This window comes from Hyla sarda, chromosome 11, assembly GCF_029499605.1.
Source record: "Hyla sarda isolate aHylSar1 chromosome 11, aHylSar1.hap1, whole genome shotgun sequence".
Classification (NCBI taxonomy): domain Eukaryota; kingdom Metazoa; phylum Chordata; class Amphibia; order Anura; family Hylidae; genus Hyla; species Hyla sarda.
Window position 1 is genome coordinate 59003149 of NC_079199.1, and position 26696 is coordinate 59029844.

Below are 26696 nucleotides of genomic sequence, written 5' to 3' on the forward strand. Positions count from 1 at the left end.
AAATATCTCTGGCCTGTGAAAAGGTGTTTGAGCTGAACCCTTTGTGAAAATCGAGGCCTTCGCTAAGGTCTGAAGAGATTTCATTTCCTGTTTTCTTTCCCGTGGGTTTCAGCATTGGGAAGTGCTGAGGGCTGGCTGAATGATGGAGACTTGATGATGGCAGAAAGAGGAGGCGTCGAGCACTCTGAGTCAGTAGTCTCAGCCTGTGATACATACAGTTCCTGAAAACATAGCAGCTGCTGTGAGCGATGAACACGGCATGGCTGCACGTGTGGGTGGATGTTCTCCCTATCTCATTACTGCTTCATATGTTTCTGCTTGTGGGTCAGTCTTGATTCATCTGTATTTGCTCAGTTAACTCTACAGATTCCAGATTGTCGGTCCTGGCGTGGGCCTTTTAGCACAATGGATAGGTGGTCAATAATATATAGACACGTTTCATAATCTAATAGACATGCTTGTTTCCCATTATCATTGCGCATTTGGCTTGGCGTTACCTTGCATTATATTAGCAAGTGTTGTGTTAACAATGGTGAAATTTATCTGTTGTAGGTTTGAAAAATTCAAACTGATGGATCACAGTTTCCACTTCTGCTCATCCCTTGCTGATGGTTTGCCAGGCACAGTAGAGGTTTGATGGTGTGGATGTGTTCGCACAGGAAATATAGCGCATTGTCGCGAGAGAAACTTGTCAGGGACATGTCAGTTTTGTATGTAGTTTAGTGCTGAAGCTCCTATTTAGGTTTAAGGAGCTTCAGAATTGCCTGTGGCTCAGAGAGCTGGGACACAGTGATTCACTAAGGCTTGATTTTTGCCCGTGTAAACACACCCTTAAGGGGATTCACTAAGGGTATATTCACAAGCTGCAGTATTTTGCAAAAAATTTCTGTGTCTGCCACTCATTTGGACACACCTGCCTCCCCCAAATAACTACCTGCCTGGTTTTTGGAAAGATTTGAATAAGATCAAAACATTGCTGGCAGTAAATAGAGAGCCCATAACTGTATAATGAATTTTAACTTTTTCTTTTCATCAATAGTTGTGGGGATCTTTAGTAAAGAGTTCATGTGATACTTAAAGGGGTACTCCGCCCCTAGATATCTTATCCCCTATCCTAAGGATAGGGGATAAGATGTCTGTTCGTGGGGGTCCCGCTACTGGCATCCCCTGCAATCGCTGCTGCGCCACCCCAGACTATCTGTGCCGGATGACTGGCGATGCGGGGCAGAGGCTCGTGACATCACAGTCATGCCCAGCTTGTGACGTCACGGCCCATGCCCCCTCAATGCAAGTCTATGGGAGGGGGCGTGATGGCCGTCACGCCCCCTCCCATATACTTGCATTAAGGGGGCATGGGCAGTCATGAGCAGGGCGCGGCCATGATGTCACGAGCCTCCAGCGATGAGCCCGATGCTGAAAACGAACGCTCTGTGCAGCACGGAGATTGCGGGGGTCCCCGGCGGCTGGTCCCCCCGCAATAAGACATCTTATCCCCTATCCTTTGGATAGGGTATAAGATGTCTAGGGGTGGAGTACCCCTTTAAACCAAGAGGAATTGCTTGATGCTTGATAGATTTTGTTCCAATGGGACCTGCTTTAATCCGTGATCTTGGTTCAGAAACAACCCCATTCAGATTTTTTGCAATGTAACTGCTGAGTGGGAATGTTATCTGATCTGCTGGATTGATTTTGCAGTCTATGGGAATTCCTAGTGACTGGCTAATAAAAATTAAAAAAGGGGTAAATTTGCTCATGGAATGGCCTTAATAATAACCTTGGAATAATAAAAATTCCCAGTATAGACTAAAGCTGGCCGTACTAATAAGATAGCTGTCGGCCAAACTGTCCGACTGCTATCTCTGCCAATTCCCCCATACACGCTTTGTTAAAGTGAACGTGTGTTTTCAACGGAAAGGATGGAAGTAAGCTACTGCCAAACTCCTCTTCCTGATCTGCCATCAGGGGAGAGTCAGGAGGCCCCTGTACACATTAGATGATAGTCTCGTCCTGTCCTGCCAAAATCTGTGTGTTCAGCTGACATTTATCTAATATGCATGGTCAGGGTTAGTCATTTCTTCCGGTACCGGAGCTGAAGCCTGCTACAGGGGATCATGTGGGGGTTGGGGTGGGGGGCTCTTCTGGATGGGGCAAATCTACAGGACTGACACAACAACTAATCTAACTGTGATATAAGCTTGATAGGAGTTGTAGTTTTGTAACATTTGGAAGGTCACAGGTTGGGGAATATTGCAATACAGGCTATCCAGGCATGCTGGTGAGTTGTAGTTTTGGGCAGTAGGTTTGGGGAAAACTGATATATAGGCTGTCATGGCTTGATGGAAGTTTTAGTTTGTGGCAGTCAGAGAAATAAAGGTTAGTGAGCACTGACATACAGGTTATTTGACATGATGGGAGCTGTAGTTTTATAGCAGTTGGAAAGTTCCATGTTGGGTAACTCTCATATATAGGCTGTCAGGGCACGATGGGAGTTTTAGTTTTACAAAAGCTAGAGTCATAGGTTTGGGAACAGTGATGCACACACTGATATAGGTAGTACCCTTGTAGAACCCGCTACTCCGTAGAAATGCTAACACTGAATTACAAAGCACTATATGACCTAGAGCTGGGCGGTATACCGGTTCATACTGAATACCGTTTTTTGTTTGTTTTACGATATGAATTTTTCACATACCGCAATACTGTTTCCATTGCAACCAACTCAAATGCGTGATGGCGTAGAGAAACTTCTTGCCGCACAGCGTCTCTGGGAAGTATAGTCCGAGCCGCACTGAACTGACTGTGAGCTGGGAGGGAACTACAACTCCCAGCGGGCACGTGACGTCCGAGTGGGCACGGGAAACTCGAGCAGAACTGCAGAGACATGGAGGAGAGTTACCAGGCGGCCTGACCGAGACCCCAGGTACCACCATGGTGAGGACCCCCCCGACCACCTGATACTATACTGAGGACCGACCACAAATACCATTAAATACCGTGAAACCACCATAATTTGCAAAAATACAGTGATATACATTTGTGGTCATACCGCCCAGCTCTAATATGACCCTATTACAAAACTTTAACTCCCAGCAAAACTCAGCCTGGCCATGCTGGGAGTTGTAGCTTTGCATCAGTTGAAGGCACCTTGGAAACACTGCCCTATAATATTTATACAACATATGGCACAACTGGACATGCGTTACTCCTGGCATCCCATCTCAGTCCCACCTGTAGGCTTGCCCTATCCAGCAGATGCCTCTATGCACAATTCCCTGCAGCAAGCCGCAACCCTGGGTCGAAAACAGGTCACAAACCCTAGAGGTCTCCGGCATGTACTTGAAACAAGCACCAGAGTTGCGGCCTGCTACGGGGGATCACACATGGAGGTGTCTGCTGTTTGGGCAAGTCTACAGGTTGTGTGCAACAAGTAATCGAATGGCTGACTAATCGACAATGTAAATCTTTGACTTTGATTTCCATGATCAATTTTCACTGATTACCGTAAATTGTTGCAGCCCTATAACAAATCTTTAAGTATGTTTTCTGGCCTTGATTTTTATGCAGTCAAAGGCAGGTTGGTCGTGGGGCCTTTCATTTCCTTCCTGGCAAGTCTGGGTTTCCAATGTGGCACAAAATCGGCACAGGTGCTGAAGACAACTGGTTACTGGGTTTTAAAACATGGTCTTAGTCAGTCTGCAGGCTGAAGCTGTAAGGCTATATTCACACGAAGGAATGTTGACAGCGGTGTGCCAGCAGAACATGCTAGGCGCTAGGACTACTCCAAAATGCGCCTTCTCAAAGATGCCAATGCATTTTCTGCGTTAGACATGTCTATTCTTTCTGTGGACATCGGAATTTGAATATCCATGCCAGATGTTTCTGTTGCTGAAATTCTGTTATGTGAATAGCGCAGCAGAATTCCATGTTGAAATTCCATTGTGTAAACATAGCCTAAGAAACCTGTACCTCCTATAGGAATTGGAGTCCTAAGGTTTGCAGCCTCAAAGGGGACATTTGACTTGCATACATTTTGATGACTGGCAGTAAGTTACCTGTAATAGATATAGCAATTCTCTGATATCTTAGAGGCACTGTCATTGTTAAAAACTTTTCATATATTGCAGGACTCATTATAATATGACTTTTCACAATATACTCCTGTTAAAAATTTTTTTAATTTTCACCTGAAATTCAAGCTCAAAATAGCCATCACTAGGGGTCGCCTGTCTTTTAGCCAGACAGACTAGTCTAGATTTTACAGCATACTGGATACCGTCCATAAAGCATACCGGTATCCAGTATAGGAGATTTCTATTGTGTATGCAAAACTACAGATAAAGGATGTGTGGACATGCTGGGAGCTGTAGTTTTACAACAGCTGGAGGCAGCACTGCTCTAACACAGTTATTTACAAACACTGCAGCTTCAGTTGTTACTAAACTACAACTCCCAGCATGCTGAAATAGTCAAAGCTATTTCGGACTCCTGAATGACTGACAAAGAAGTTGATCTGACATTCAGGAGTCTGTGAAAGATGAATGACACACATAGTGACAGCTATGCTGATTAGCGTCCAGCTTTACTAGGAGAAGATAAAACAGATAGAACATGTATTCATAAAAATGCTTTACTTTTATCTAAAAAATCCTTGCACTAATTTTATAAAGATCTCTTCTTATATTTATACATTTTATCCTGTTATGAATTCACCATAATGTCTTCTGATTACTGCAGGGAAGCTCCAAGTATCTTCCTATGACACAGCATAAAAGCAGAGAGGAAAGGGTTACAGAGTAGAGAGTACTGATTGGCTGACTGCCCAGGCTTGCTCCTGTGAGGGAGACAGACTGACACGCCCCCTCCAGCCTGCACAATGAAAAAGTAACTCACCAGCAGATAAATGCTTATATCTCTGGCTATATAGGACCGAGACACAAAAAAATTATATGCACATGATCAGGATTGGGTCCTGAGTAATATATCACTATTTTTTGCATGATGGCAGTTCTGTAGCCTGCTAAGGAGAAGCTCATAAATTCAGCAGCAGTTTACTTGATATGTATGAAATGTCTTGGATAATATTTCTATATAAATAAACAGTTATTTAAAAAAAAATTCGGCAGCAGTTCACAGTAAAACAGTGTGTGTCAAGAACCTGATTTCGACTGCCATGTCTGAATATACCTTCGTGCTTTGTATGCTAACTACCTATGGTTCTTTACCATGGTGCCACTGGTCTACTGTGTCACTGTATGATGCAGCATGATATGGAAATTTTTTTTCTCTTAAAAAATAAATAAATACATTTTTTAAATATTTTCTAGGTGAGAGGATTTCAATAATATCTCGGTAATATAGCATCTGAAAATTATACTTTTTATTTTATTGCTTAATATTGGCAATGGGTGCCATATGTACAATACAAATTGCTGAATCTGTGGTGGTCAGTTTGTTTTGTCTTGAAAAACTAGCTATGATTCACTCTTGTATGACTTTTCTAGGGACTTGGAAAGAAGAACTTTTTCTAGAGAAAACAAATCAGCTACCGCTGCTTGAAGTTTGGTTGTAGCGATTTCTCCAGTAAATTTGCTTATCTCTAGCCATCTTAAAGATTCTATAAAGCCATAATAGGCCAGGTGCTTTAGCCCTTTTGATCAATTATTTGTATGTGATAGCTGCATGCATGGAATCCCAACAGAGTACATAGGAAGCAACTCCCCTGAGACCCTGAGGATTAGGTTTCTCTATATACCGTATATACTCGAGTTTAAGCCGACCTAAATATAAGCCGAGGCCCCTAATTTCACCCCAAAAACCAAGGAAAAGTTATTAACTCGACTATAAGCCTAGGGGAGGAAATACATCATCCCGCCCCCCACTGTCATCATCCAGACCCCCGTCATTAACACCCCCTCATCATCACCCTGTGATTTTCACCCCCGTCATAATCACCCCCGTCATCATTCCCCCCCCCCCCCTTCATCATCACCGCCTGTCAATCCCTTCATCAGTGGTCTTCAACCTGCGGACCTCCAGATGTTGCAAAACTACAACTCTGAGCATGCCCGGACAGCCATCTGCTTTCCGGGCATGCTGGGAGTTGTAGTTTTGAAACATCTGGAGGTCCGTAGGTTGAAGACCACTGCGGCCTTCGTCATCATCCAGAACCCCCCCCCCCCCCCCCCTTTACTTTTCTACTCTCCTTCCCTCGGTGGGAAGGAAGGGTGAGCTGGTCCGGGCCATCTATGCTGCAGGGACCGTCTGGTGGGGAGGGTTAGTCGTTCCGGGCTGTCCATTTTCACCGGGAGGCCTTCTTCTCCTCTCCAGGCCAGCCCCGGACTAGTGACGTTGCCTTGACGACGCACAGGGACGTTCATGCGCAGGTACGTCTGCTTCGCACGGATGTCCCTGTGCATCGTTGTCAAGGCAACATCACGGGACCGGGACCGGAGCGGAGAAGAGGGCCTCCCGGTGAAAATGGACATCCCAGAACGACTAACCCTCCCCACCGGACGGTCCCTGCAGCATAAATGGCCCGGACCAGCTCACCCTTCCTTCCCACCGAGGGGAGGTGAGTAGAAAACTAAAGGGGGGTCTGGATGATGATGAAGGCCACAGTGGTCTTCAACCTGCGGACCTCCAGATGTTTCAAAACTACAACTCCCAGCATTGTAGTTTTGCAACATCTGGAGGTCCGCAGGTTGAAGACCACTGAGAAGGGATTGACAGGCGGAGAGTTCACTCGAGTATAAGCCGAGGGGGGCGTTTTCAGCACGAAAACTCGTAGGTCGTTTATAGGCAGGTATACTATAGTGTTATTTGTGCAATGTTCCTGTTGCAGTGCCATCTTATATGGAGGCATGTTAGACATTTCTAAAATGTTGCAGGGGGCACAATGAATTGGTTAGAAGGCATATGGATGCTGCATCTGCATAAAGATTTTTATTCCCCATTGTTATCATTATTTTCTATTTTGATCTATGTATAGCTTATAAACATCATCATATTTGATGTGAAGGTTCTATCACTGGTAGCACAGATTATATTGCTGCAGTCTTTAGCGAGGATTTACAGTTTATTGTTTTGACCACATTGATACAGTGAAAAGGATTTGCTGACATGGGTCTACAGGATTTCATGATCTGGTTAGTGCTTAGTACAGCTGCCCCCACGCAGTTCGGCTCACAGTCTGCTTCCTAACTTGGCAGGGCATTTGCAAATGTTATCTGCTTGATAAATTTCTGCAAGAAAGGATGAATGATTAACCATTGGACAAGGGAGCGGCCTGGACAGGAAGTGACTGATAAACAGTTCATTGAGTGCTGCTATTAACTCCTGCATTGCCATACTTCATTTTACAATGCTTTGATGCTTTTTTCCCTTCTGTCTTTCAATATGTGATCATTTAAAATGTTTTATAAATGAATATGCGACCTCATCTAAAACTATAGCAATCTGAGAGGTAATATAACCATGCTTTAGTATTAGCAATTGGTAGTCTCTCATCTCTGACAACCAGGGCTGGAATTTTTAGGTCAAGTTTTAGTACTAACCACAAATTCTTTGATATCCCTTTTGAGTAGGACAGGAACAATGTCTACAGAGGCAAAAGGTGTGTTGTGGATCCTATCCCACACCAGCTTTTAGAAACACAGATAAGTAAGGCTTGGCAAATATTTGCAAGGATCAGACTAGACTATTTATTTTTTTAAAGGGTACCTTTCATCAAAAAAACTTTTGATATATTCTAGATTAATGTATGCAGAATAACTTTCCAATTGTATGTTGTTAAAAAAAAATATGCTTTTTTCTATTTAATTTTCCAGTCTGAGATTTAGGACTTCCGCATGAGTCTGAAATCTATAAAATGGGCTTGTGGCCAGAACTGGTAGGGAGACCCCTAGTGGTCATTTTTTTTCAAAGTGAAAAATTAAATAGAAAGAAGTATATTTTTTTGATAGCATGCAATTGGAAAGTTATTCTGCATACATTAATCTATAATATATCAAAAGTTTTTTTTTTATGAAAGGTACTCTTTAAAGGGGTATTCCAGGACTTTTTTTTTTATTTGACTCTGCTACAGGGGCTGTAAAGTTAGTGTAGTTTATAATATAGTGTCTGTACCTGTGTGTGACGGTTTTCTCACAATTCTTCTGTGATTTTCACCTCACTATTTATTTTTACCAGCATACAAAATTACTACTGTCTCGGTTTTTTCCCAGCTTGCAATGCGGCTGAGACCTGAGTCACTAGTCAGCTGATGACAGAGAGCCTGTCAGCTTCAATGGGTGGAGGGATCAATCTGCAACTAATGCAACAGCTGGAGGCACCCTGATTGAAAACCACAGGTCTGCAGCTCATTTATGTTTCAATGGGTGGGATGGCTGATGTGTGGGAGGGAGGAAAATGGCATTGTGGGATTTGTAGTAAAAAAATAAACATACCGTATATACTCGAGTATAAGCCGACCCGAGTATAAGCCGAGACCCCTAATTTCAACCCAAAATCCCAGGAAAAGTTATTGACTCGAGTACAAGCCTAGGGTGGGAAATACCTCATCCCCCCCTGTCATCATCCAGACCCGTCATTAACATCCTCATCATCATCCCCTTGTCATCATCCCACACATCCCCCCTTCATCATCCCACACATCCCCCCTTCATCATCCCCTTATCATCCCACACATCCCCCCTTCATCATCCCCTTGTCATCATCCCACACATCCCCTTATCATCCCACACATCCCCCCTTCATCATCCCCTTGTCATCATCCCACACATCCCCCCTTCATCATCCCCTTGTCATCATCCCACACATCCCCTTATCATCCCACACATCCCCCCTTCATCATCCCCTTGTAATCATCCCACACCCCCCCCTTCATCATCCCCACCCCCCTTCATCATCCCCACACCCCCCCCCCCCTTCATCATCCTCTTCTCATCATTCGCCCTCAGTGGTCTTCAACCTGCGGACCTCCAGAGGTTTCAAAACTACAACTCCCAGCAAGCCCGGGCAGCCATCGGCTGTCCGGGCTTGCTGGGAGTTGTAGTTTTGAAACCTCCGGAGGTCCGCAGGTTGAAGACCACTGCGGCCTTCAACTTGCGGACCTCCAGAGGTTTCAAAACTACAACTCCCAGCAAGCCCGGGCAGCCATCGGCTGTCCGGGCTTGCTGGGAGTTGTAGTTTTGAAACCTCTGGAGGTCCGCAGGTTGAAGACCACTGCGGCCTTCAACATGCGGACCTCCAGAGGTTTCAAAACTACAACTCCCAGCAAGCCCGGGCAGCCATCGGCTGTCCGGGCTTGCTGGGAGTTGTAGTTTTGAAACCTCCGGAGGTCCGCAGGTTGAAGACCACTGCGGCCTTCAACATCATCCAGCCCCCTCTCACCCCCTTTAGTTCTGAGTACTCACCTCCGCTCGGCGCTGGTCCGGTCCTGCAGGGCTGTCCGGTAAGGAGGTGGTCCGGTGAGGAGGTGGTCCGGGCTGCTATCTTCACCGGGGAGGCCTCTTCTCCGCGCTTCCGGGCCGGAATAGAGCCGTTGCCTTGACAGCGACGTATCTGCGTCGTTGTCAAGGCAACGTGACTATTCTGAGGCCGGGCCCGAAGCGCTTAGAAGAGGCCTCCCCGGTGAAGATAGCAGCCCGGACCACCTCCTCACCGGACCACCTCCTTACCGGACAGCCCTGCAGGACCGGACCAGCGCCGAGCGGAGGTGAGTACTCAGAACTAAAGGGGGTGAGAGGGGGCTGGATGATGTTGAAGGCCGCAGTGGTCTTCAACCTGCGGACCTCCGGAGGTTTCAAAACTACAACTCCCAGCAAGCCCGGACAGCCGATGGCTGCCCGGGCTTGCTGGGAGTTGTAGTTTTGAAACCTCTGGAGGTCCGCAGGTTGAAGACCACTGCGGGTGGGGGAGTTCACTCGAGTATAAGCCGAGGGGGGTGTTTTCAGCACGAAAAATCGTGCTGAAAAACTCGGCCTATACTCGAGTATATACGGTAAGTCAAAAAGGAAATACAAGTTCACAAAAAGCTAGCCACAGTATTATGGTAATCTCACAACATAGCCATTTAGCTTCAAGACAAGCGCAGATCCTTCCTAAGCATGTCCATTACTGTCTGCCAGGTATGTACTAAAATCACCTTATGGTGGATAACCCCTTTAATTTATTTGTGTGGTGAAATCCTGCTAAACAAACACACTAGACAGAGACCCAACAATTTCCCATTGAAGTCATTGGGACCTCTCAGGATTCATTGGTGTCCGTTGTGATTGGAATCTGTGACGGAGGTCCCCAAACAGGCCCTCAGTGCAAATGTGATTCTAAAATATTTTGGCTAAATATCACAAAACTATCAAATAACATTACAGTATGGCATCCAAGAGACAGTGCTTTACTGTAACACTTGGCTAGAATTTTTTTTTTAAATATCTTACAAGTGGTTGGAGAGCAATAAAGAAAAATGTTATAAAAGCACAAACAATTACTCGCCTGTTGAACTCCGCACCACTCCAGCAATGGTTCCCACCAATCTATGTTTATTCATTACCACAGAGCCTCAAAATGATGCCTCTAAAGATAGTGTGAACTTTTGGATGGAGAATATAAATATTTATTAATATTCGATACAAGGGATTCAGGGGTGTGGTAATTTAATAAAAAGCTACTTGTCCATGGGGCTAAAATGGAGCAAAATCTGCTTGTCCCTCATGACGATCCACTTATCCGGGCCAATTTTTGCTTTTACACTCCTTGCCCTATAATAGCCGTAACTGACTATTTTAATGATACTTTTTTAATTTTTCCATAACATGCTCCGAAACAGAAAAAAGAAAAAAATATTGGTGAAGTGAAATAGTAAAAGATAATTTAGAAAATTTGGTGGTTTTCTCTTCTACGCCATATGCCTTGTGATTGAGCCAACATATTATTTTGATACTCTAGGCCGGCCTGATTACAGCAATTCCAGATTTGTATAGTTTCCGTCATGTTTTACTAGTTGAAAAAAAATTCTGATCTTTTTAGATTTTTTTTTTAATTGCCATTTTCTGACCCCTGTAGCTTTTTTTTTTTCCCCCACATACGGGGCTGTATGAGGGAAAATCTTTTGCGCCATAATCAGTTTTTTTGTATCGGTACCATTTTGGTATTGATCTTTTTAATCGCTTCTAACTTTTTTCTGGGATATTATAAAAATTGCAATTCTGTGTTTTTTTTTTTTTTTTTTACATATTTACTTCATTTACCTATGGGATTCCTAATGTTATATTTTAATAGTTTGGACAATTATGCACGCAGCGATACCAAATAGGTTTATTTTTATTATACTTACATGTTTTTATATAGGAAAAGGGGGTGATTTGAACATTTAATATGGAAGGGGTTTAAGGGGTGATTTTAGTACATACCTGGCAGACAGTAATGGACATGCTTAGGAAGGATCTGCGCTTGTCTTGGGGCTAAATGGCCATGTTGTGAGATTACCATGACACTTTGGCTAGCATTTTGTGAACTGGTATTTCCTTTTTGAGTTTTCTTCTTTCCCTACAAATCCCATAATTCCATTTTCCTCCCTCCCACACATCAGCCACCCCATCCATTGAAACAGAAATGACCTGCATCCATTCAAAAGACCTTTGCTTTTCAATCAGGGTGCCTACAGCTGTTGCAGATTGATCTCCACCCACCCACTGAAGCAGACAGGCTCCCTGTCACCAGCTGACTAGTGAGTCAGGTCTCGTCCGCAATGCAACCTGGGAAAAATCTGAGACAACAGTCATTTGGTATGCTGTTAAAAAAAAAATATTGGGGTGAAAATCACATAAGAATTGTGAGAAAACCGTCACACACAGGTACATACACTATATTAGGAACTACACTAACTTTACAGCCCCTGTAGCATAATCAAATAAAAAAAATCCTATTAAACTTTTATTAAAACAATAAAACGTTTTTTTTCTTCTTTTTTTTTACACTTTTAGTCCCTTAGGGGACTTTTAGGAGGAATCATTAGATTCCTCATACAGATCAATAGAGTTCTATTGAACTCCATTGATCTGTGTGCTCTGCACTCCATTGATAGTCTGGCTGGACTAGGCTCTGTCAATGACAGAGCCAGGGAAGCAGTAAGGTTAGGTCTCCGGCTACCTCTCCGGGAACCACCCCACTAGCCCACCAGGGAGCGATCTAAAGGGTTAATAGCTATATATATATATATATATATATATATATATGTATAATTTGTTTTTTTCTTTTTGCCCATATATTCACTAATTATATTATATCAGCATAGTCACTTTTCTTTGTGATTCTGGTGACATGATACACCAAGACACAACCAATTACTACTCCTGCCTTACCAAAGTAAATGTAAACTTGCAGAAACTTTTTCAAAGTCCCTCATACATATACTGTGTGTAGCTGTTTGACCAAGCAAGGGTGGAACTGGCCATACACGTTGAACATAAACTTACCGATTTCTCCCTCCCTTACAAGGGCATGCTAAGCTTGGCCCAGTTGGCATGTTTTCTGAATGGGGAATAGGGTTCAAGGCCCCTGCCAGATACCTTAGGTGGCGGCTCTTCTCTAAGAATGAAAAGATCCAACATACCCAACTGTTCTCTGCATGGACATTGGCAATGTGAAATGGTTGGCCAATGTGTATGGTTAACTTTCCTTTATAGTTTGCTTGAGTTAGGTTTTATTACTTATTCTTATAATCACTTTACCGTTGTAAGCATTTCTTTCAGTAATGGGCTGGGGTAAGCATAGACAGTTTGGACAGGCACTTTCTGTCTAATATAGCTTAACTCTTGACAGGTGGCATTGACACAAAATAACCAATATTATTCACTTCACCTAATTTTAATGTTATGGGTGGTTGTTGTATTGTTCCAATGATAGCTGAACAAGTAGGATGTCACAACCCCTTTGTTAGCAATTGGTGGGCAGTCAGAGGACCATAAGTCAGAGTTTTTTCTTTTTTGACAGCAATGGTTTGAGGAGAGAATAGCTTCATCATACAGGTTTGCATGCTTTTGAATTCTGTACAGAGTCCTATGGAAGATATAGTAGGGGCCTTTTCTGTGCTCAGCTCAGACATTCAGCATCTATGCAGGTTGTGGCTTTACCTGACTAACTGCACATTGGGGAGATTTTATCAAAACTAATACAAGATATTGTAGAATAGTTGCAACTTTTTAAACTTTTCATAAAAACAAATCGAAGCGGAAAATGTGGGCTCCATTTTTCCTTGCTTTAGCTTGGTGAAAATCTCTTGTTGTTTCTGGCCCTAATGCTACTTTGCTTCCTGGGTCCAGATTTCATATTGTCATTAGCTTTTTTTTTTTTTTTTTTCATTCCCTGATTACATCTCGAGGTCATTGCTAGTACTCTAGTTGATCTCTCTAGTTGCAACTCTGGCTTGTATCCTGACTATGGAAATTTCTAGAAAGAAACATATGTAACATTTACTGATTGATTCTAAACTGTCCTTGGCTATGCTACTACAGTCACAATCTAATGGTTACCATGTACTGCCAACTACCCTCCAATAAAATAATTCAGTTATCATTTTGGGGATTGGCTCACAGCTGACGTTGTTATATGGGCATCGGGATATCCGAGAAGGAGAGTTCCTATCTGCTTTGACGGATGTGGTCTCACCGTAGCAGTCATGAACTTCTACATTTTTCACACCAGTGACTTGGGAACTTGGGAACTATATGGTCAGATGCTTCTGATTTAAGACACTGTTTTTGCAATCTCAATGGTTTCCTTGTTTCAATCTGTGTTTGGTGTTACTTTAATGTAGAAAATTGAATGTAAAACATTTGCTGTAAAACCACAGCATATAAGGGAATTCTGTACTTACATTTTTTTTATATGTGTATATATATATAGTGTGTGTATAAATATATATGGCAAACCTTATGTTGTGTCTATACTATTTACATAAAGCATTTTTATATACTTGTAACTACATTTAGCCTCTACTCCCTATGTTTTGAGGGACAGCCTTCAAATAAAATGTATGTCGGTGTGAAGCAGACCTAGTGTCACATGTAGACTGTGTTTTGTCTTCTAAAGCCAATGGTTGGTATTCATTGGAATACATATTTGATACTATTCTAATGTATATTTGCAGCGTTCAAGCAAAACATAATGTGAACACCACCTTGGTCTCTGTTTTGCTAATATTAATCCAAAGTACGGTATAATATGAAAATGCTAGTTCTGCAGTTCAGCAGCCGACATGATTCAGGCTACACCATGTGTAGTATAAAATGATTACAGGAATATTTTGGAAGAAGAAAGTAAGTGTTTGTTCTTCCCGGATGTGTCTCCCACATGTTACGCATTGCTTAGTGTTCATAGTTAACATATTTTTGATGTGTTAAGGCTTCCCAGTGCATTAGCTTTATCGTCCCTCTGTGTTCTCTCTCCTCTCTCTTCTTCCACTGCTCTTGCCCTCTCTCTTTTTCTCCACTATCCGGTTTGAACCCTCCACCCCCACACCAGCTTTTTACGCTCTTTTACCATGAAAGAAATCCTTGGTGTTGATAGAAAGCTGGTGGTAGGCGGGAGCTGGTTTCGAAGAAATAGGTTACCATTTGCCTGAGGGGTTTGAAAACAGACTGAGGAAAGTAAATGGGAGTAAAAAAAAAACTTCCTGTTGTTTTATGTAATGGAAGAGACACATGCAACTTTTGCGGAGAAAAAAATATTAACCCTGTTGCTACTAGACATCCAGACATTTCCATTTTACACTTGCAAGCAGACCAGTGTTGTCTTATCCCTTTTGTCTCATTTTTATACTAACTGATGAACTGGTAATTTTTCTATTAATTTTGCAGTTGATCAATAACATTATTTTATGCCAGCGCATGTGATATCTATAAGCCTAGCCTATATGGGGCCTAGACAAAAGCCAGCTTCAATTGTTAGGACCCTCTAATGATGCCCCATATAGTGCCAGGTCTACACTGCAACTAGGCCTGTGTATAACTAGCCTTATGTTAAAGTAAATTCATGCAGTTGTCAGCTACTGTATGTATTTTTAACCAATCTCTAGTAATATGATTGCCCATCGGGAGTAGTCTGCTTTAGCAGGGAGAAATGAAGATGGATGCTGACAGTATTCAGCAGGGGCTGGGAAGCATCCAGCATCCAACTAAGGAAGCAAAACATGTCCTGAATTTCTAGTTACAATAGAGACCAGGAATTAAAAAGTCCTTTTTAAGAAAAAACTTTTTTGGGGTTCCTTTTAAAATTTGCAATCCTGCACTCCTGTAGCACTGGCAGCTGCACGGGACATTGTAAAACGTATTACACATGAATGCGGTTTTTACAATGTTGATTCTTGAGAGAAAGTAAAGATCACGCAAGTGTGACTGCCTTACCTCCACCATTTGCAACTTTTTTCCTTTGCCTCTTTTACCTGTACCTTGTTGTTTGTACTTTTTGAAGTGTTAAAGTAACTGTTCATGTACAGTACCATGTCGTGTAGTCTGTAAAGTAGAACATCTTATCAAACCTTCAGCTGGCACCACCAACATAACAGGTGACACTCCAAGGCAATGACTACAGAAGTTTTCCAGAAGCAATGGGCCATACATCTCCACATGTAGTCAGATTATGGAGCTATTGGATTGGGTTGTAGTAAAAAAAACATTGCCCCAGATTTACTAAAACTGTCTAAGGGTACATTCATCTCGTTTTGTGGATCCAGCAGCCAGAAACCATGGGCTAATTTCAAACCCACCTTCTGCCGTATCCCTGCCGAACCCATGTCGTACTCAATTCATTTCAATTAGCAGTCTAGAGTCAGCTAGTGACTCCGGTCGGCTCATTTTCCAAAGGTATCCTGTTTCTGAACCAGAATGAAAACTGCAGTGGACCACGGTTTTCAGTCCGATTCAAAAACCAGATACAGTCAGAAAAAAACTGCAGGAAGATACAGTATATGTGATAGAGTGATAGTGTGGAATCATTATGGGTAGAAAAATATGGAGAGAGAAATGATAAAATACTGATTTGTGTTTGATCAGCTCAGAGAAGCCCTTAGCTTTATAAATTGGGACAACGTCCTCAAAAACAAGAGTACTAAATGAGAGATTTTTTAAAAATATCCTAAATTCTCACTTCGAGAGGTACATACCTCATGGAAATAAAAGGGTCAGAAACAGAAGAAAACAAATGTGGACAAAAAAAATTTCAAAAAATTACAAAAAGTCTTTACGCTAATAAAACAGGAAGGCAGTGAAGGAGCATTAAAAAGCTAAAGGGGAAAAAATATATATATACATCTCTGATAAAAGTAGCAAAAGTGGAGAAAGAAAGACTCTTTGCCAAAGAGTAAAACTAACCCCAAAATGTTCTTTAAAGGGGTTATCAAGGAAAGTAAAAAACTTCTTCCAAAAACCGCACCACACTTGTCCTCAGGAAAGGCAACTTGGCTTCAGTCACTTCAATGGAACTGAGCTGCAATACGACACATAACCTATGGACAAGGGTGATGCTGTTTTGAGAAGAAATTAGGTCTGTTTTTCTATTCTTAAATAACTCTTAACTATATAAATAGTAAAAAGGTTAAAATGAAAGTGTTTGGCCCTTTTAAGAAGTAAAGAGGGAGCATCTATAGATGGTGATGAGGAAAAAGTGTACAAGAAAGACATAGGGGGAGATTTATCAAAGGATTTAGACTGGTTTTTCCTGTCTAAATTTGTCGCACAGAAAGTCGCAGTCTAAATGTGTGCGACTTTTCTGCGACTTTTGCTCTAGAGCATTTTTAGAACATGATGCATGTAAGTCTATTTTAGACGGAAATGCATTGGAAAATGCATTGGTGCTGAATTTATCAAGTGCGACTTTTGTGCGACAAGTCGCATCTGCCCAAAATACGCTGAAATGTCAGACCATGTTGGAGCAGGTCTAAATGCAGTTTAAGCTGTAGACCCTGAAGTCTGAGCACAGAATTTATCAAGGGCTGTGAGACCTTTGATAAATTAGGAGGACAATAGACAGGAGACTACCACATACGCTGGTCTATAAGCATACCCAGAATAGACTAGATTAGTAAATGTCCCCCATAGTCAAGCTAGAGAGGGTTCACTGGTGGGCAGCCAGAGTAATACGGGGAACATTAGGACTACAGTACCCAGAAAAATGATCAGAATTAGGGTTATTTTTTATTTTTTTTTTTTAAAGACTGCTTAGGGGAAACCAAATAACTATGGATAAATATATCAGTGGGCAGTGGGTTGGCTTATACTCGAGTATATAAACTGTGCCATAAATTAGCATTAGAATTCAGGTGCCTCTTTTACACATTGTGTGGCATCTTAAGCCATGCCCACTTTTATCAAGGTTGCACCCCTTTTTTGTGACGTGAATTCAGACTGGGAATGGCTGTATTTTGATAGTTTTAGAAACCTTGCTATACTTTAGGACCATTATGTTAGAGTGCAACTTAAGTTTTGCAACACCCATTGGACATGCAAAAATTGCTGACATGTTGTAAATTAGTTACAGACGCATGCATCGGATTGCTGGAAATTTTGCTTGAAATCTGTGACCAAAAATCTAGATCTGTTGTGTTATGGTCACATTGTTACATTGCAATCTTATTATTTTTATGTTGTGTGACCAGAATCAGCATGTAGCCCTGTGCTAATACGGGTGCCATGTTATGATTGTGTGCAGCTTTTGTTGCTTGAAGATATAATATGACACTGCATGAGGCCCAAGTGTCCTATTTTTATTTTGTTTTGTCAGCAGAGATGGGAACCGGATTTTCTCATTTTACAAATATTTCCCTGTTTCCTCTTCTATAATCTGTTCCTCTTCTTGATGAAGAAAATAATGGAAGGGAGAATTCTAGTGCTAAGGCTGGTTTTTCTAAAGAAAACCGTATGGCAAAAAAACGGATGGAACAGTATGGAAAAAAGTAAACAGTATGCGTTTTTAAACAGTATTCTGTTTTTTAAAAGTGCATACAGTTCCGTCAGTTTTTATATAAAAAAAAACATACATTTTTGAAAATTTTGTCCAATTTTAATGGGAGGGGTCTTGGGTGGGGACTTTAGGATTCAAATGCGCATGTGCAAAGTAAAAACATATACGTTTTTCCCATATGGAACCGTATACATGTGCGTTTCCCATTGACGTCCATGTTAAAAATAATGTATGCGGTTGCAGTACGGTTTTTAAACCGGAGTGAAAACCGTGGTTGACCACGATTTTGTCTCCGGTATAAAAACCGTACTTCAACAGCATACTTTTTTTTTACTTGGACGTCAATGGGAAACGCACATGTATACGGTTCCATACGGGAAAAACGTATGCGTTTTTACTTTGCACATTTGAATCCTAAAGTCCCCACCCAAGACCCCTCCCATTAAAAATGGACAAAATCTTCAAAAACATATCTGTTTTTTTTCTATAAAAACTGACGGAACTGTATGCACTTTTAAAAACAGTATACTGTTTAAAAACGCATACGGTTTACTTTTTTCCATACTGTTCCATCCGTTTTTTTGCCATACGGTTTTCTTTAGAAAAACGGATTGAAAACAGTATGGCAAAAACATGATGTGAACCCAGCCTAAGTGAGAACTGGGCCTAAAGAAGCCTTTTTGGTTCTTTAAATCTTTCATCTAGGCTGGAGTTGGTAATGTCCATTATGTAGTGATGTTAATAATCAGTTACACTCGTTTCCGCTTGTGCTCTGCAGGAGAATTGTGGCCCTTTAAACATGCATCTGACAGTTATGTAACCATTTTCTAGCTTCAGGCTGGGAATGAATGAGACAAGGATGCACAGAGCTTGCCATTCAGCCATCCTGTGAGAAAAATGCACACAGCATAATTTTAGGAAATAGACTGTCAAACACTGGCACCTTTCAAAATATTGATGTAAAGCCATGGGCATAAACAAGACTTAGGATATGAGACATCCCCTCTGCTGTATGCCAACAAGAAACCACCACTACATACTCTACATACATGTATGGCAATGGGGGAGATTTATCAAAGGATTTAGACTGGTTTTTCCCGTCTAAATTTGTCGCACAGAAAGTCGGTCTAAATATTTTGCTTTAGAGGATTTTTAGGACATAATGCATTCTAGTCTATTTTAGACAGAAAAATGCATTGGTGCTGAATTTATCAATAGCGACTTTTCGGCGAAAAGTCGCATTGGCCTAAAGTACACTGAAATTAGGGCTGGGCAGTATACCGGTTCATACCGAATACCGAATTTTTTGGGCTGCACGATATGAATTTTCCCCTATACCGCAATACCGGTTGGGCCCCTCCCCCTCGGGAATGTATTATCAGCTTAGCGCAGCGCTGTCCCCACATCGGGGGAACTAATCCTATGTGACCCACCAGCGCTGTTCTGCCGGCCAGAGCTTCTTACATGACAGTGGGCTCAGCCTATCACTGGCTGGGGCGGGACATTGCTCGGCCGGTGATAGGCTGACGGCTGTCCTCCCCAGTCCCCAGCGTGTGGCCCCCGACGTAAGTGAGTTTAAAGTTTATTTTCTCTGTTTTGCAGTCCGGGCATAGGGGTACAGCGACAGCAGTGGTCTCCAACCTGCGGACCTACAGCTGTTGCAAAACTACAACTCCCAGCATGCCCGGACAGCCGTTGGCTGTCCGGGCATACTGGGAGTTGTAGTTTTGCAACAACTGGAGGTCCGCAGGTTGGAGACCACTGTGAGTGAGTTCCAGCGCCAGCGTCCCCCAACAAAGAGGAGGAGGGCAATGCTTGAACGTGGCATCTGTGAGTAGTGCCCTGCTGGGCTGATCATTCATTTGGGGGGGGGGGGGGGCAGAACAGCACTGGCGGGGGGGTTACTGAACACTGCGCGCGGGTCACATGATTGGGGGGGTGAAAATACCGTTATATGCTGTGGAACCGCCGTAAGTTAAAAAAAATACCGTGATAAACATATTTGGTCCTACCGCCCAGCCCTAAATGAAATGTCAGACCATTCTGGAGCAGGTTTAAATACAGTCTAAACCATAGACCCCGAAGAGCCTTGCGACTTTTGATAAATTTAGCGCACAATAGAATAGCCTAATCCTCTGTAGTCTGGTCTATATTGATGCGGGAAATAGACAACTTTGATAAATCTCCCCCAATGAGTTTATATGCTCAAATTTATATTCTGTGCATCTAATAAGTATGGGTATTACTGGGTATTATTCATACGAGACTCTTCCTGACCTGAATTTACCTTGATGAATGAATCCATGAAAGAGATCTTAAAGGGGTACTCCGGCGCTTAGACAGGGGGATAGGGGATAAGATGTCTAAGCGCCTGAGTACCCCTTTAAAGGTCTCTCACTATTTTTTATGGGATCAAATCCTTGAGCCAATACCACCACAAATGTTGTTGAAACATTGACTACTGGTCCCTGTTTTCTCTCAGAACTTTATCAGGGTAGTATAAAAACTCTAAACTCATTTTACAGTTCTCCTCAGGATTTACTTTGGTTTTTTGCTAAAAGAAAAATAATTTATTCTACTTGTTCTATTCTGTGGTCTCTGCTGCTGATGTTAATTAAAATCCCAGACAGAATAGCAATACATGTTTTGCTATTTTGTCCCAGAAAATGCCAAACATTATTAAAATAACTACTATCTGCCATGGCACCATTGGTGTGTGCCATGCAAGGAATCCCCTATTGTAGGTTATTTTTGTTTTTCTCCTGCTATTATGACTGCAGAAAAAACTAAAATAATGATGCTGATATGATGACCATGTAATCCTAGATCGTAAACACCAATGAGATTTTCATATTAAGATGGACAACAAAAGGAAGTATGAAGCAGTTTGGCCAAGTCTTTACTTTAAAGGGGTACTCCGCTGAAAACATCTTATCCCCTATCCGAAGGATAAGGGACAAGATGTCTAATTGCGGGGGTTGGGGACCTCCACGATCTTTGGGTCAGCAGCGTCCGGAACACAGAAGCTTGGTGCTTCTACGTTTGTGACGTCACGCCACCCCCCCTCAATTCATGTCTGTGGGAGGGGGGGGGGGGTGCTGGCTAGTACATAGCCGTCACACCTCCACCCATAAACATGAATGGAGGGGGCGTGGTGGCTGTTTTAGCCAGTCATTGGTCACAGAGCGGAGTTTGCTCCATGCACCGAATGACGGGTGCCGCAGTGGAGACCATCCTAGCCGGCACGCCCCCTCCTATAGACCTGAATAGAGGGGGCATGGTGTGACATCACGAACGCAGAAGCACCAAGCTTCCGTGTTCCAGACACTGCCAGGCCAAAGATCGTGGAGGTCCCCAGCAACAGGACCCCCCACGATAAGACATCTTATCCCCCTATCCCAAGCATAGGGGATAAGATGTTTACAGCAGAGTAAAGGCCCTTATGTACTGCTGGTAGATAACTTAGACCTATGGCCATTTAACTAGAACAGATTTTGAGGTTACTATTTTGAAGATTGTTCACATTGCTTTTGGCTTTTTCCAAAATTTTGTGTGCTTCCTGTGACTATATAGAGCAATATATGCTGCTGTTTCAAGACAAGATTTCATATGACAGATTTTTGGTGCACCATACATTATGCATGGTGGCAATTTTCTTTCAGAAGACCACCCCTATAAGAAAAAAAACGGTTTTAAATGCAATTTTGGGTGGTCTTCTTGGGTGCTTTTCCTAAGTTCTTTATTGTTCAATGATATTCTGTAGAGCATTTTACACAAACTAAACAGTCCTAATGTTAAAACCACTGACAGGTCAAGTGAATAACATTCTTTATCTCGTGACTGTAAATGAGTGGGATATATTAGTCAGCAAGTGAAGAGTGTCAGTACTTGCAGTTAACTTGTTAGAAGCAAGAAAAATGCAAAAGTGTTAGGATTGGGGAGACTTTCAAAAGGACAAAATTGTGCTGGCTGACCAACTGGTTCACAGCATCTCATGAATGGCAGATCTTGTAGGGAGTTTAGTTAGTGGTTAGTACCTACCAAAAAGTGTTCAAAGCAAGGAGAACTGAGGAACTAGCAGAAGGGTCTTGTGTGAACTGGGCTCAATGATTCATGTGGGAAACAAGCTAGCTGTCTGTGTTTATGCCACAGAAAGGCTTATGTATCAACTGCTAACACAATACAATTGGCTATGATGTTGAGGAGTCAGGACACAGTGTGCCACAGCTTGCTATGTTATGGAGACAGCATGCATTTCTAAAACCACATAGTCCATAAGTGGATGATGAAGCCCTGGAAGACGGTGGCCCAGTCTTAGGAATTACGTTTTTAGATTTTACGTTATGAGGACAGCTGGGTGTGTGATTAAGTAACCTGGGAAAGAGGCACCAGGCGTGGTACCAAGATTCACATTTGGAAGAAGGCAAGTCAGTGGAGGTGGTGCGATGTAATGGGAAACTTTGGTTCCTGACATTCTTCTGTACGTTACTTTGACATGTATCACTTAAAGGGTACCTCTCATCAAATAAACTTTTGATATATTTTAGATTAATGAATGTTGAATAACTTTCCAATAGCATGTTAATGAAAAATATGCTTCTTTCTATTGTATTTTTCCCGATCAGTCCATTCAGCAAGCATTTCTGACTCATGCTGGAGTCCTAAACACTCAGAGCTGCCAGCCTGCTTTGTTCACAGCCAAACAGGCTGTGAACAAAGCAGGCTGGCAGCTCTGAGTGTTCTCCTTTGTGAACAAAGCAGACTGGCAGCTCGTAGTGTTTAGGACTCCAGCATGAGTCTGAAATGCTTGCTGCCAGGACTGGTAGGGAGACCCCTAGTGGTCATTTCTTCAAATTGGAAAATTAAATACAAAGAAGCATATTTTTTAATAACATGCAATTGTAAAGTTATTCTGCATACATTAATCTATAATATATCAAAAGTTTTTTTGATGAGAGGTACCATTTAAACATTGTTGCTGATCAAGTACACCCCTTCATAAAAGTTTAATCCCCTAATGGTGGTGGTCTCTTTCAGCTGTAAAATGTGCCTTGCCTTATTGCAAGCAGTGTCATGATCTTAAACTAATTAGCTGTGGATTTTGTTTGAAAAACAATTCCAATCCATGGATGTCCCACCTCATAACTTTCAAGCCTTAAAGAGATTTTCCAATATTTTATAATTAATGGCCTGTTATTGGCTGTTTTGACTTTAGCGGTATTATGGAATTGATACCTAGACGGGTCAGAGCTACCAAAAGGCAGATGTACACAATGTACATTTTAAGGGGTTGTCTGGAGTAAAAAAAAAAAAAAAAAAAAATACTGTAAAATTTAAGTGATACTCTTCTACCCTGATCTCCCTGCGTCTGCCATTCTGGCAGATCCTAGTCCCTGCACATTGCCACTTTTTCTTGGTTTCAGTAACTTGTCATCTCAGCCAATCACTGGATGCAGAAGTGTCCCAACTCAGTCATTGACTTGACTAGCCAGTGGGTAATTCTTGTGGGGATGATTCCTCACTGAAACAAGAAGCAGCAGTGATGAGCTGGAACCATAAGTCATCAGAAAGACAGCAGTGGGCAATCAGAGTGAGTGGGTATCTCTACTTTTTCATTTATTTGCATGACCCCCAGCCATATTATAACGTTATATATTTTTTTTTTTATCCCCTGACAACCCCTTTAATGTTGAGATCAATCAGTGTATGCAATTTTTAATGTGTCTTTTATAATTTATTTTTTATTTGGATTGTTGCAGCCATGAACTTTGCACAAGTTATGAAGTCCATAAAGTGCTTTATTGTTCACATAAATGGCATTCTTGGTGGCAACAAATCTGTTTTATTGGAGGTCACTAATTTTATTTTTATGACTTCTTGTATTTCCGGGAAGTATTGTAAATGACTAGAACTTAGAATTAATTTGTTTTGTGATAAATGAAATATATATCTTATTTGTCTGAACAGTCATCCTTGTGGAATGTTACAGCATCACTATCTTATCGTTACATGAGTCGTCCTATATTTGAATATGAGGATTTCTATGCTTTATAAAGCTTCAAAGATGATCGTGCTGCATATTTCAATGATTGGATGTAGATAGCAGTATCAACTTCATGAAAATTAAATATTTTTTATTGCTTTTTCACCATATACCGTATAAGCCGACCCGAATATAAGCCGAGGCCCCTAATTTCACCCCAAACACCCAGGAAAAGTTATTGACTCGACTATAAGCCAAGGGTGGGAAATAAATCATCCCTCCCATGTCATCATCCCCCACTGTCATTAACACCCCCGTCATCATAACCCTGTCAATTTCACCCCATCATCATCACCCTGTCATCCTCATCATCCTGTCATTTTCACCCTCGTCATTCTCACCCTGTCATCACTTCCCCCTCCCCATTCATTATCACCGCCTGTCAATCCCTTATCAGTGGTCTTCAACCTACGGACCTCCAGACGTTGCCTTGACGATAACTCACAGGGAAGTTCATGCGCAGGTACGTCTGCTGTGCACGGACGTCCCTGTGCGTCAAGGCAACGTCACTAGTCCGGGGCCGGGCCGGAACGGAGAAGAGGGCCTCCCGATTAAAATGGACAGCCCGGGAACGACTAACCCTCCCCACCGGACAGTCCCTGCAGCATAGATGGCCTGGACCAGCTCACCCTTCCTTCCCACCGAGGGGAGGTGAGTAGAAAACTAAAGGGGGGGGGGGGTCTGGATGATGACGAAGGCCGAAGCGGTCTTCAACCTGCGGACCTCCAGATGTTTCAAAACTACAACTCCCAGCATGCCCGGACAGCCGTTTGCTGTCCGGGCATGCTGGAAGTTGTAGTTTTGCAACATCTGGAGGTCCGCAGGTTGAAGACCACCGAAGGGATTGACAGGCGGAGAGTTTACTCGAGTATAAGCAGAGAGATCGTGTTCAGCACGAAACATCATACTGAAAAACTTAGCTTATACTCCAGTATATACGGTAGTAAGGATTCCTTAAGGTGTCCCTCCACAATTTTTTTAGTTATTAAAAGGGACTGTAGAGCAGCACTATACTCGATTTTTTTTATATTACTTTTAGTTTCCAATTTGGCACTGGAATTGATTTGCCAAGTGCCTGTACACCCTGCTGCATTAAACTCATCACTTAGGAGATGGAGCTTCCCACTCCAGCTCAGTAGCACCTGTCTCCAGTACAAGACCGAGTGTAATGTGATTCTCGCATTGAGGCGGGTGCTATGGAAATGGAGGAGGGAGAACAGGTGCTCCGTAAAGCTATTCTGGCACCAAATTTAAAATCTGTGCTGTGCTATAGTCCTTTTTCATAAAAGTAAAATAAACAGTGAAGGTACTCCTTAAAGGGGTACTCTGGCGCTTAGACATCTTATTCCCTATCCAAAGGATAGGGGATAAGATGCCTGATCGCGGGGGTCCCGCCGCTGGGGACCCCCATGATCTTGCACGCAGCACCCCAGTTAAAATCAGTCCCCGGCGCATGTTCGCTCTGGGTCTGATTACCGGCGATCACGGAGAAGGCGGCGTGTGACCTCACGCCTCCTCCCCTCAATGCAAGTCTATGGGAGGGTTGCATTGAGGGGCGGGGCATGACGTCACACGCCGCCGGCCCCTTGGTCGTTGGTAATCGGACCTGGAGCGAACATGCTCCGTGGACTGATTTTAACTGGGGTGCTGCGTGCAAGATCATGGGAATCCCCAGCGGCAGACCCCCCGCGATCAGGCATCTTATCAGGATAGGGGATAAGATGTCTAAGCGCCGGAGTACCCCTTTAAGATAAATGTATTTGCAGAAGTTGCTCTTAATGTGCACAACAGGGACAAGAAAGTCACTAGTCATCCCTGCTTGAATTATGATTGGTCCCAGGTTCCCACAGGGGTCTTATCAGGATCTGCAAAAATGTTTACTTGAGCAAATATCTCAATTAGGTTTAAATGGGTGGACTTGGTTATCCATAGTCCGTATTACCGCGTCCTCCCTTTATGATTCATGTATTCCATAGATGGCCAGTTATCTGAAAGCGATGCTATATTGCTACTGCAAGGGTACAGAATGTGTGGCCATGGCTTCCTATGGTAAAACCAGCTAGAGGGCTTTCACATTAAAGGGTCTGTGATGAAGTGTAGCGCAGTTCATATATCATTGTGGATTCACTGCCATAGTTAAGAAGGATACCGGCTGATTTATGGAAGTCTGGAACTCAATCCCACAGGATGCAGACTTTAAAGTTGTGTTCCAAATCAGGGTGCCCCCAGCTTTTGCAAAATTACAACTCCCAGAATGGCTGGACAGTCTTTAGCTGTCCGGACATGCTGGGAGTTGTAGTTTTGCAACAGCTGGGGCCCCCCTCCTAGTTTGGAAACACTACTTTAAAAACTGAGTTCAGAGGGATTTTGGGGGAGATTTATCAAAACCTGGAAAAGCTGCCGAGTTGCCCATAGCAACCAATCAGATCGCTTCTTTCATTTTTGAAAAGGCATGTGAAATATGAAAGAAGCCATCGGATTGGTTGCTATGGACAACTCACAACGTCTCTGGACAGGTTTTTATAAATCCCCCCTTTGTGTATTTTCTGCTGTAGCCTCAGTGACACTTCTGTTCCTTTCTACCATCTGGAGTGATAACAATGATCATATGTTATAGGGTTATTATTAAACCTGTTCACTGGAGTCAAGAATTTTTCTAGTAATACCTGGACCTACACCAGATTTTCTCACGTGA

The 26696-nt window shown here is 42.6% G+C and overlaps 1 protein-coding gene across 4 annotated transcripts in view; it reads left to right on the forward strand.

The window, feature by feature from the left end:
- Positions 1 to 26696, forward strand: part of SPRED1 (sprouty related EVH1 domain containing 1) — a 90440-nt gene that overhangs the window by 22551 nt on the left and 41193 nt on the right. The window contains exon 1 of one of the 4 annotated variants that reach the window (XM_056546164.1): positions 233 to 324. The exons of 1 other annotated variant lie outside the window; for it this stretch is intronic. In XM_056546164.1, coding sequence (XP_056402139.1) covers positions 260 to 324 — 65 coding nt within the window. In that variant the 5' untranslated portion in view covers positions 233 to 259. Of the gene's footprint in view, positions 1 to 232; positions 325 to 6515; positions 6572 to 24541; positions 24653 to 26696 lie in introns of those variants that run through there. 2 more of the 4 variants (XM_056546166.1, XM_056546165.1) reach the window with 2 other exon arrangements.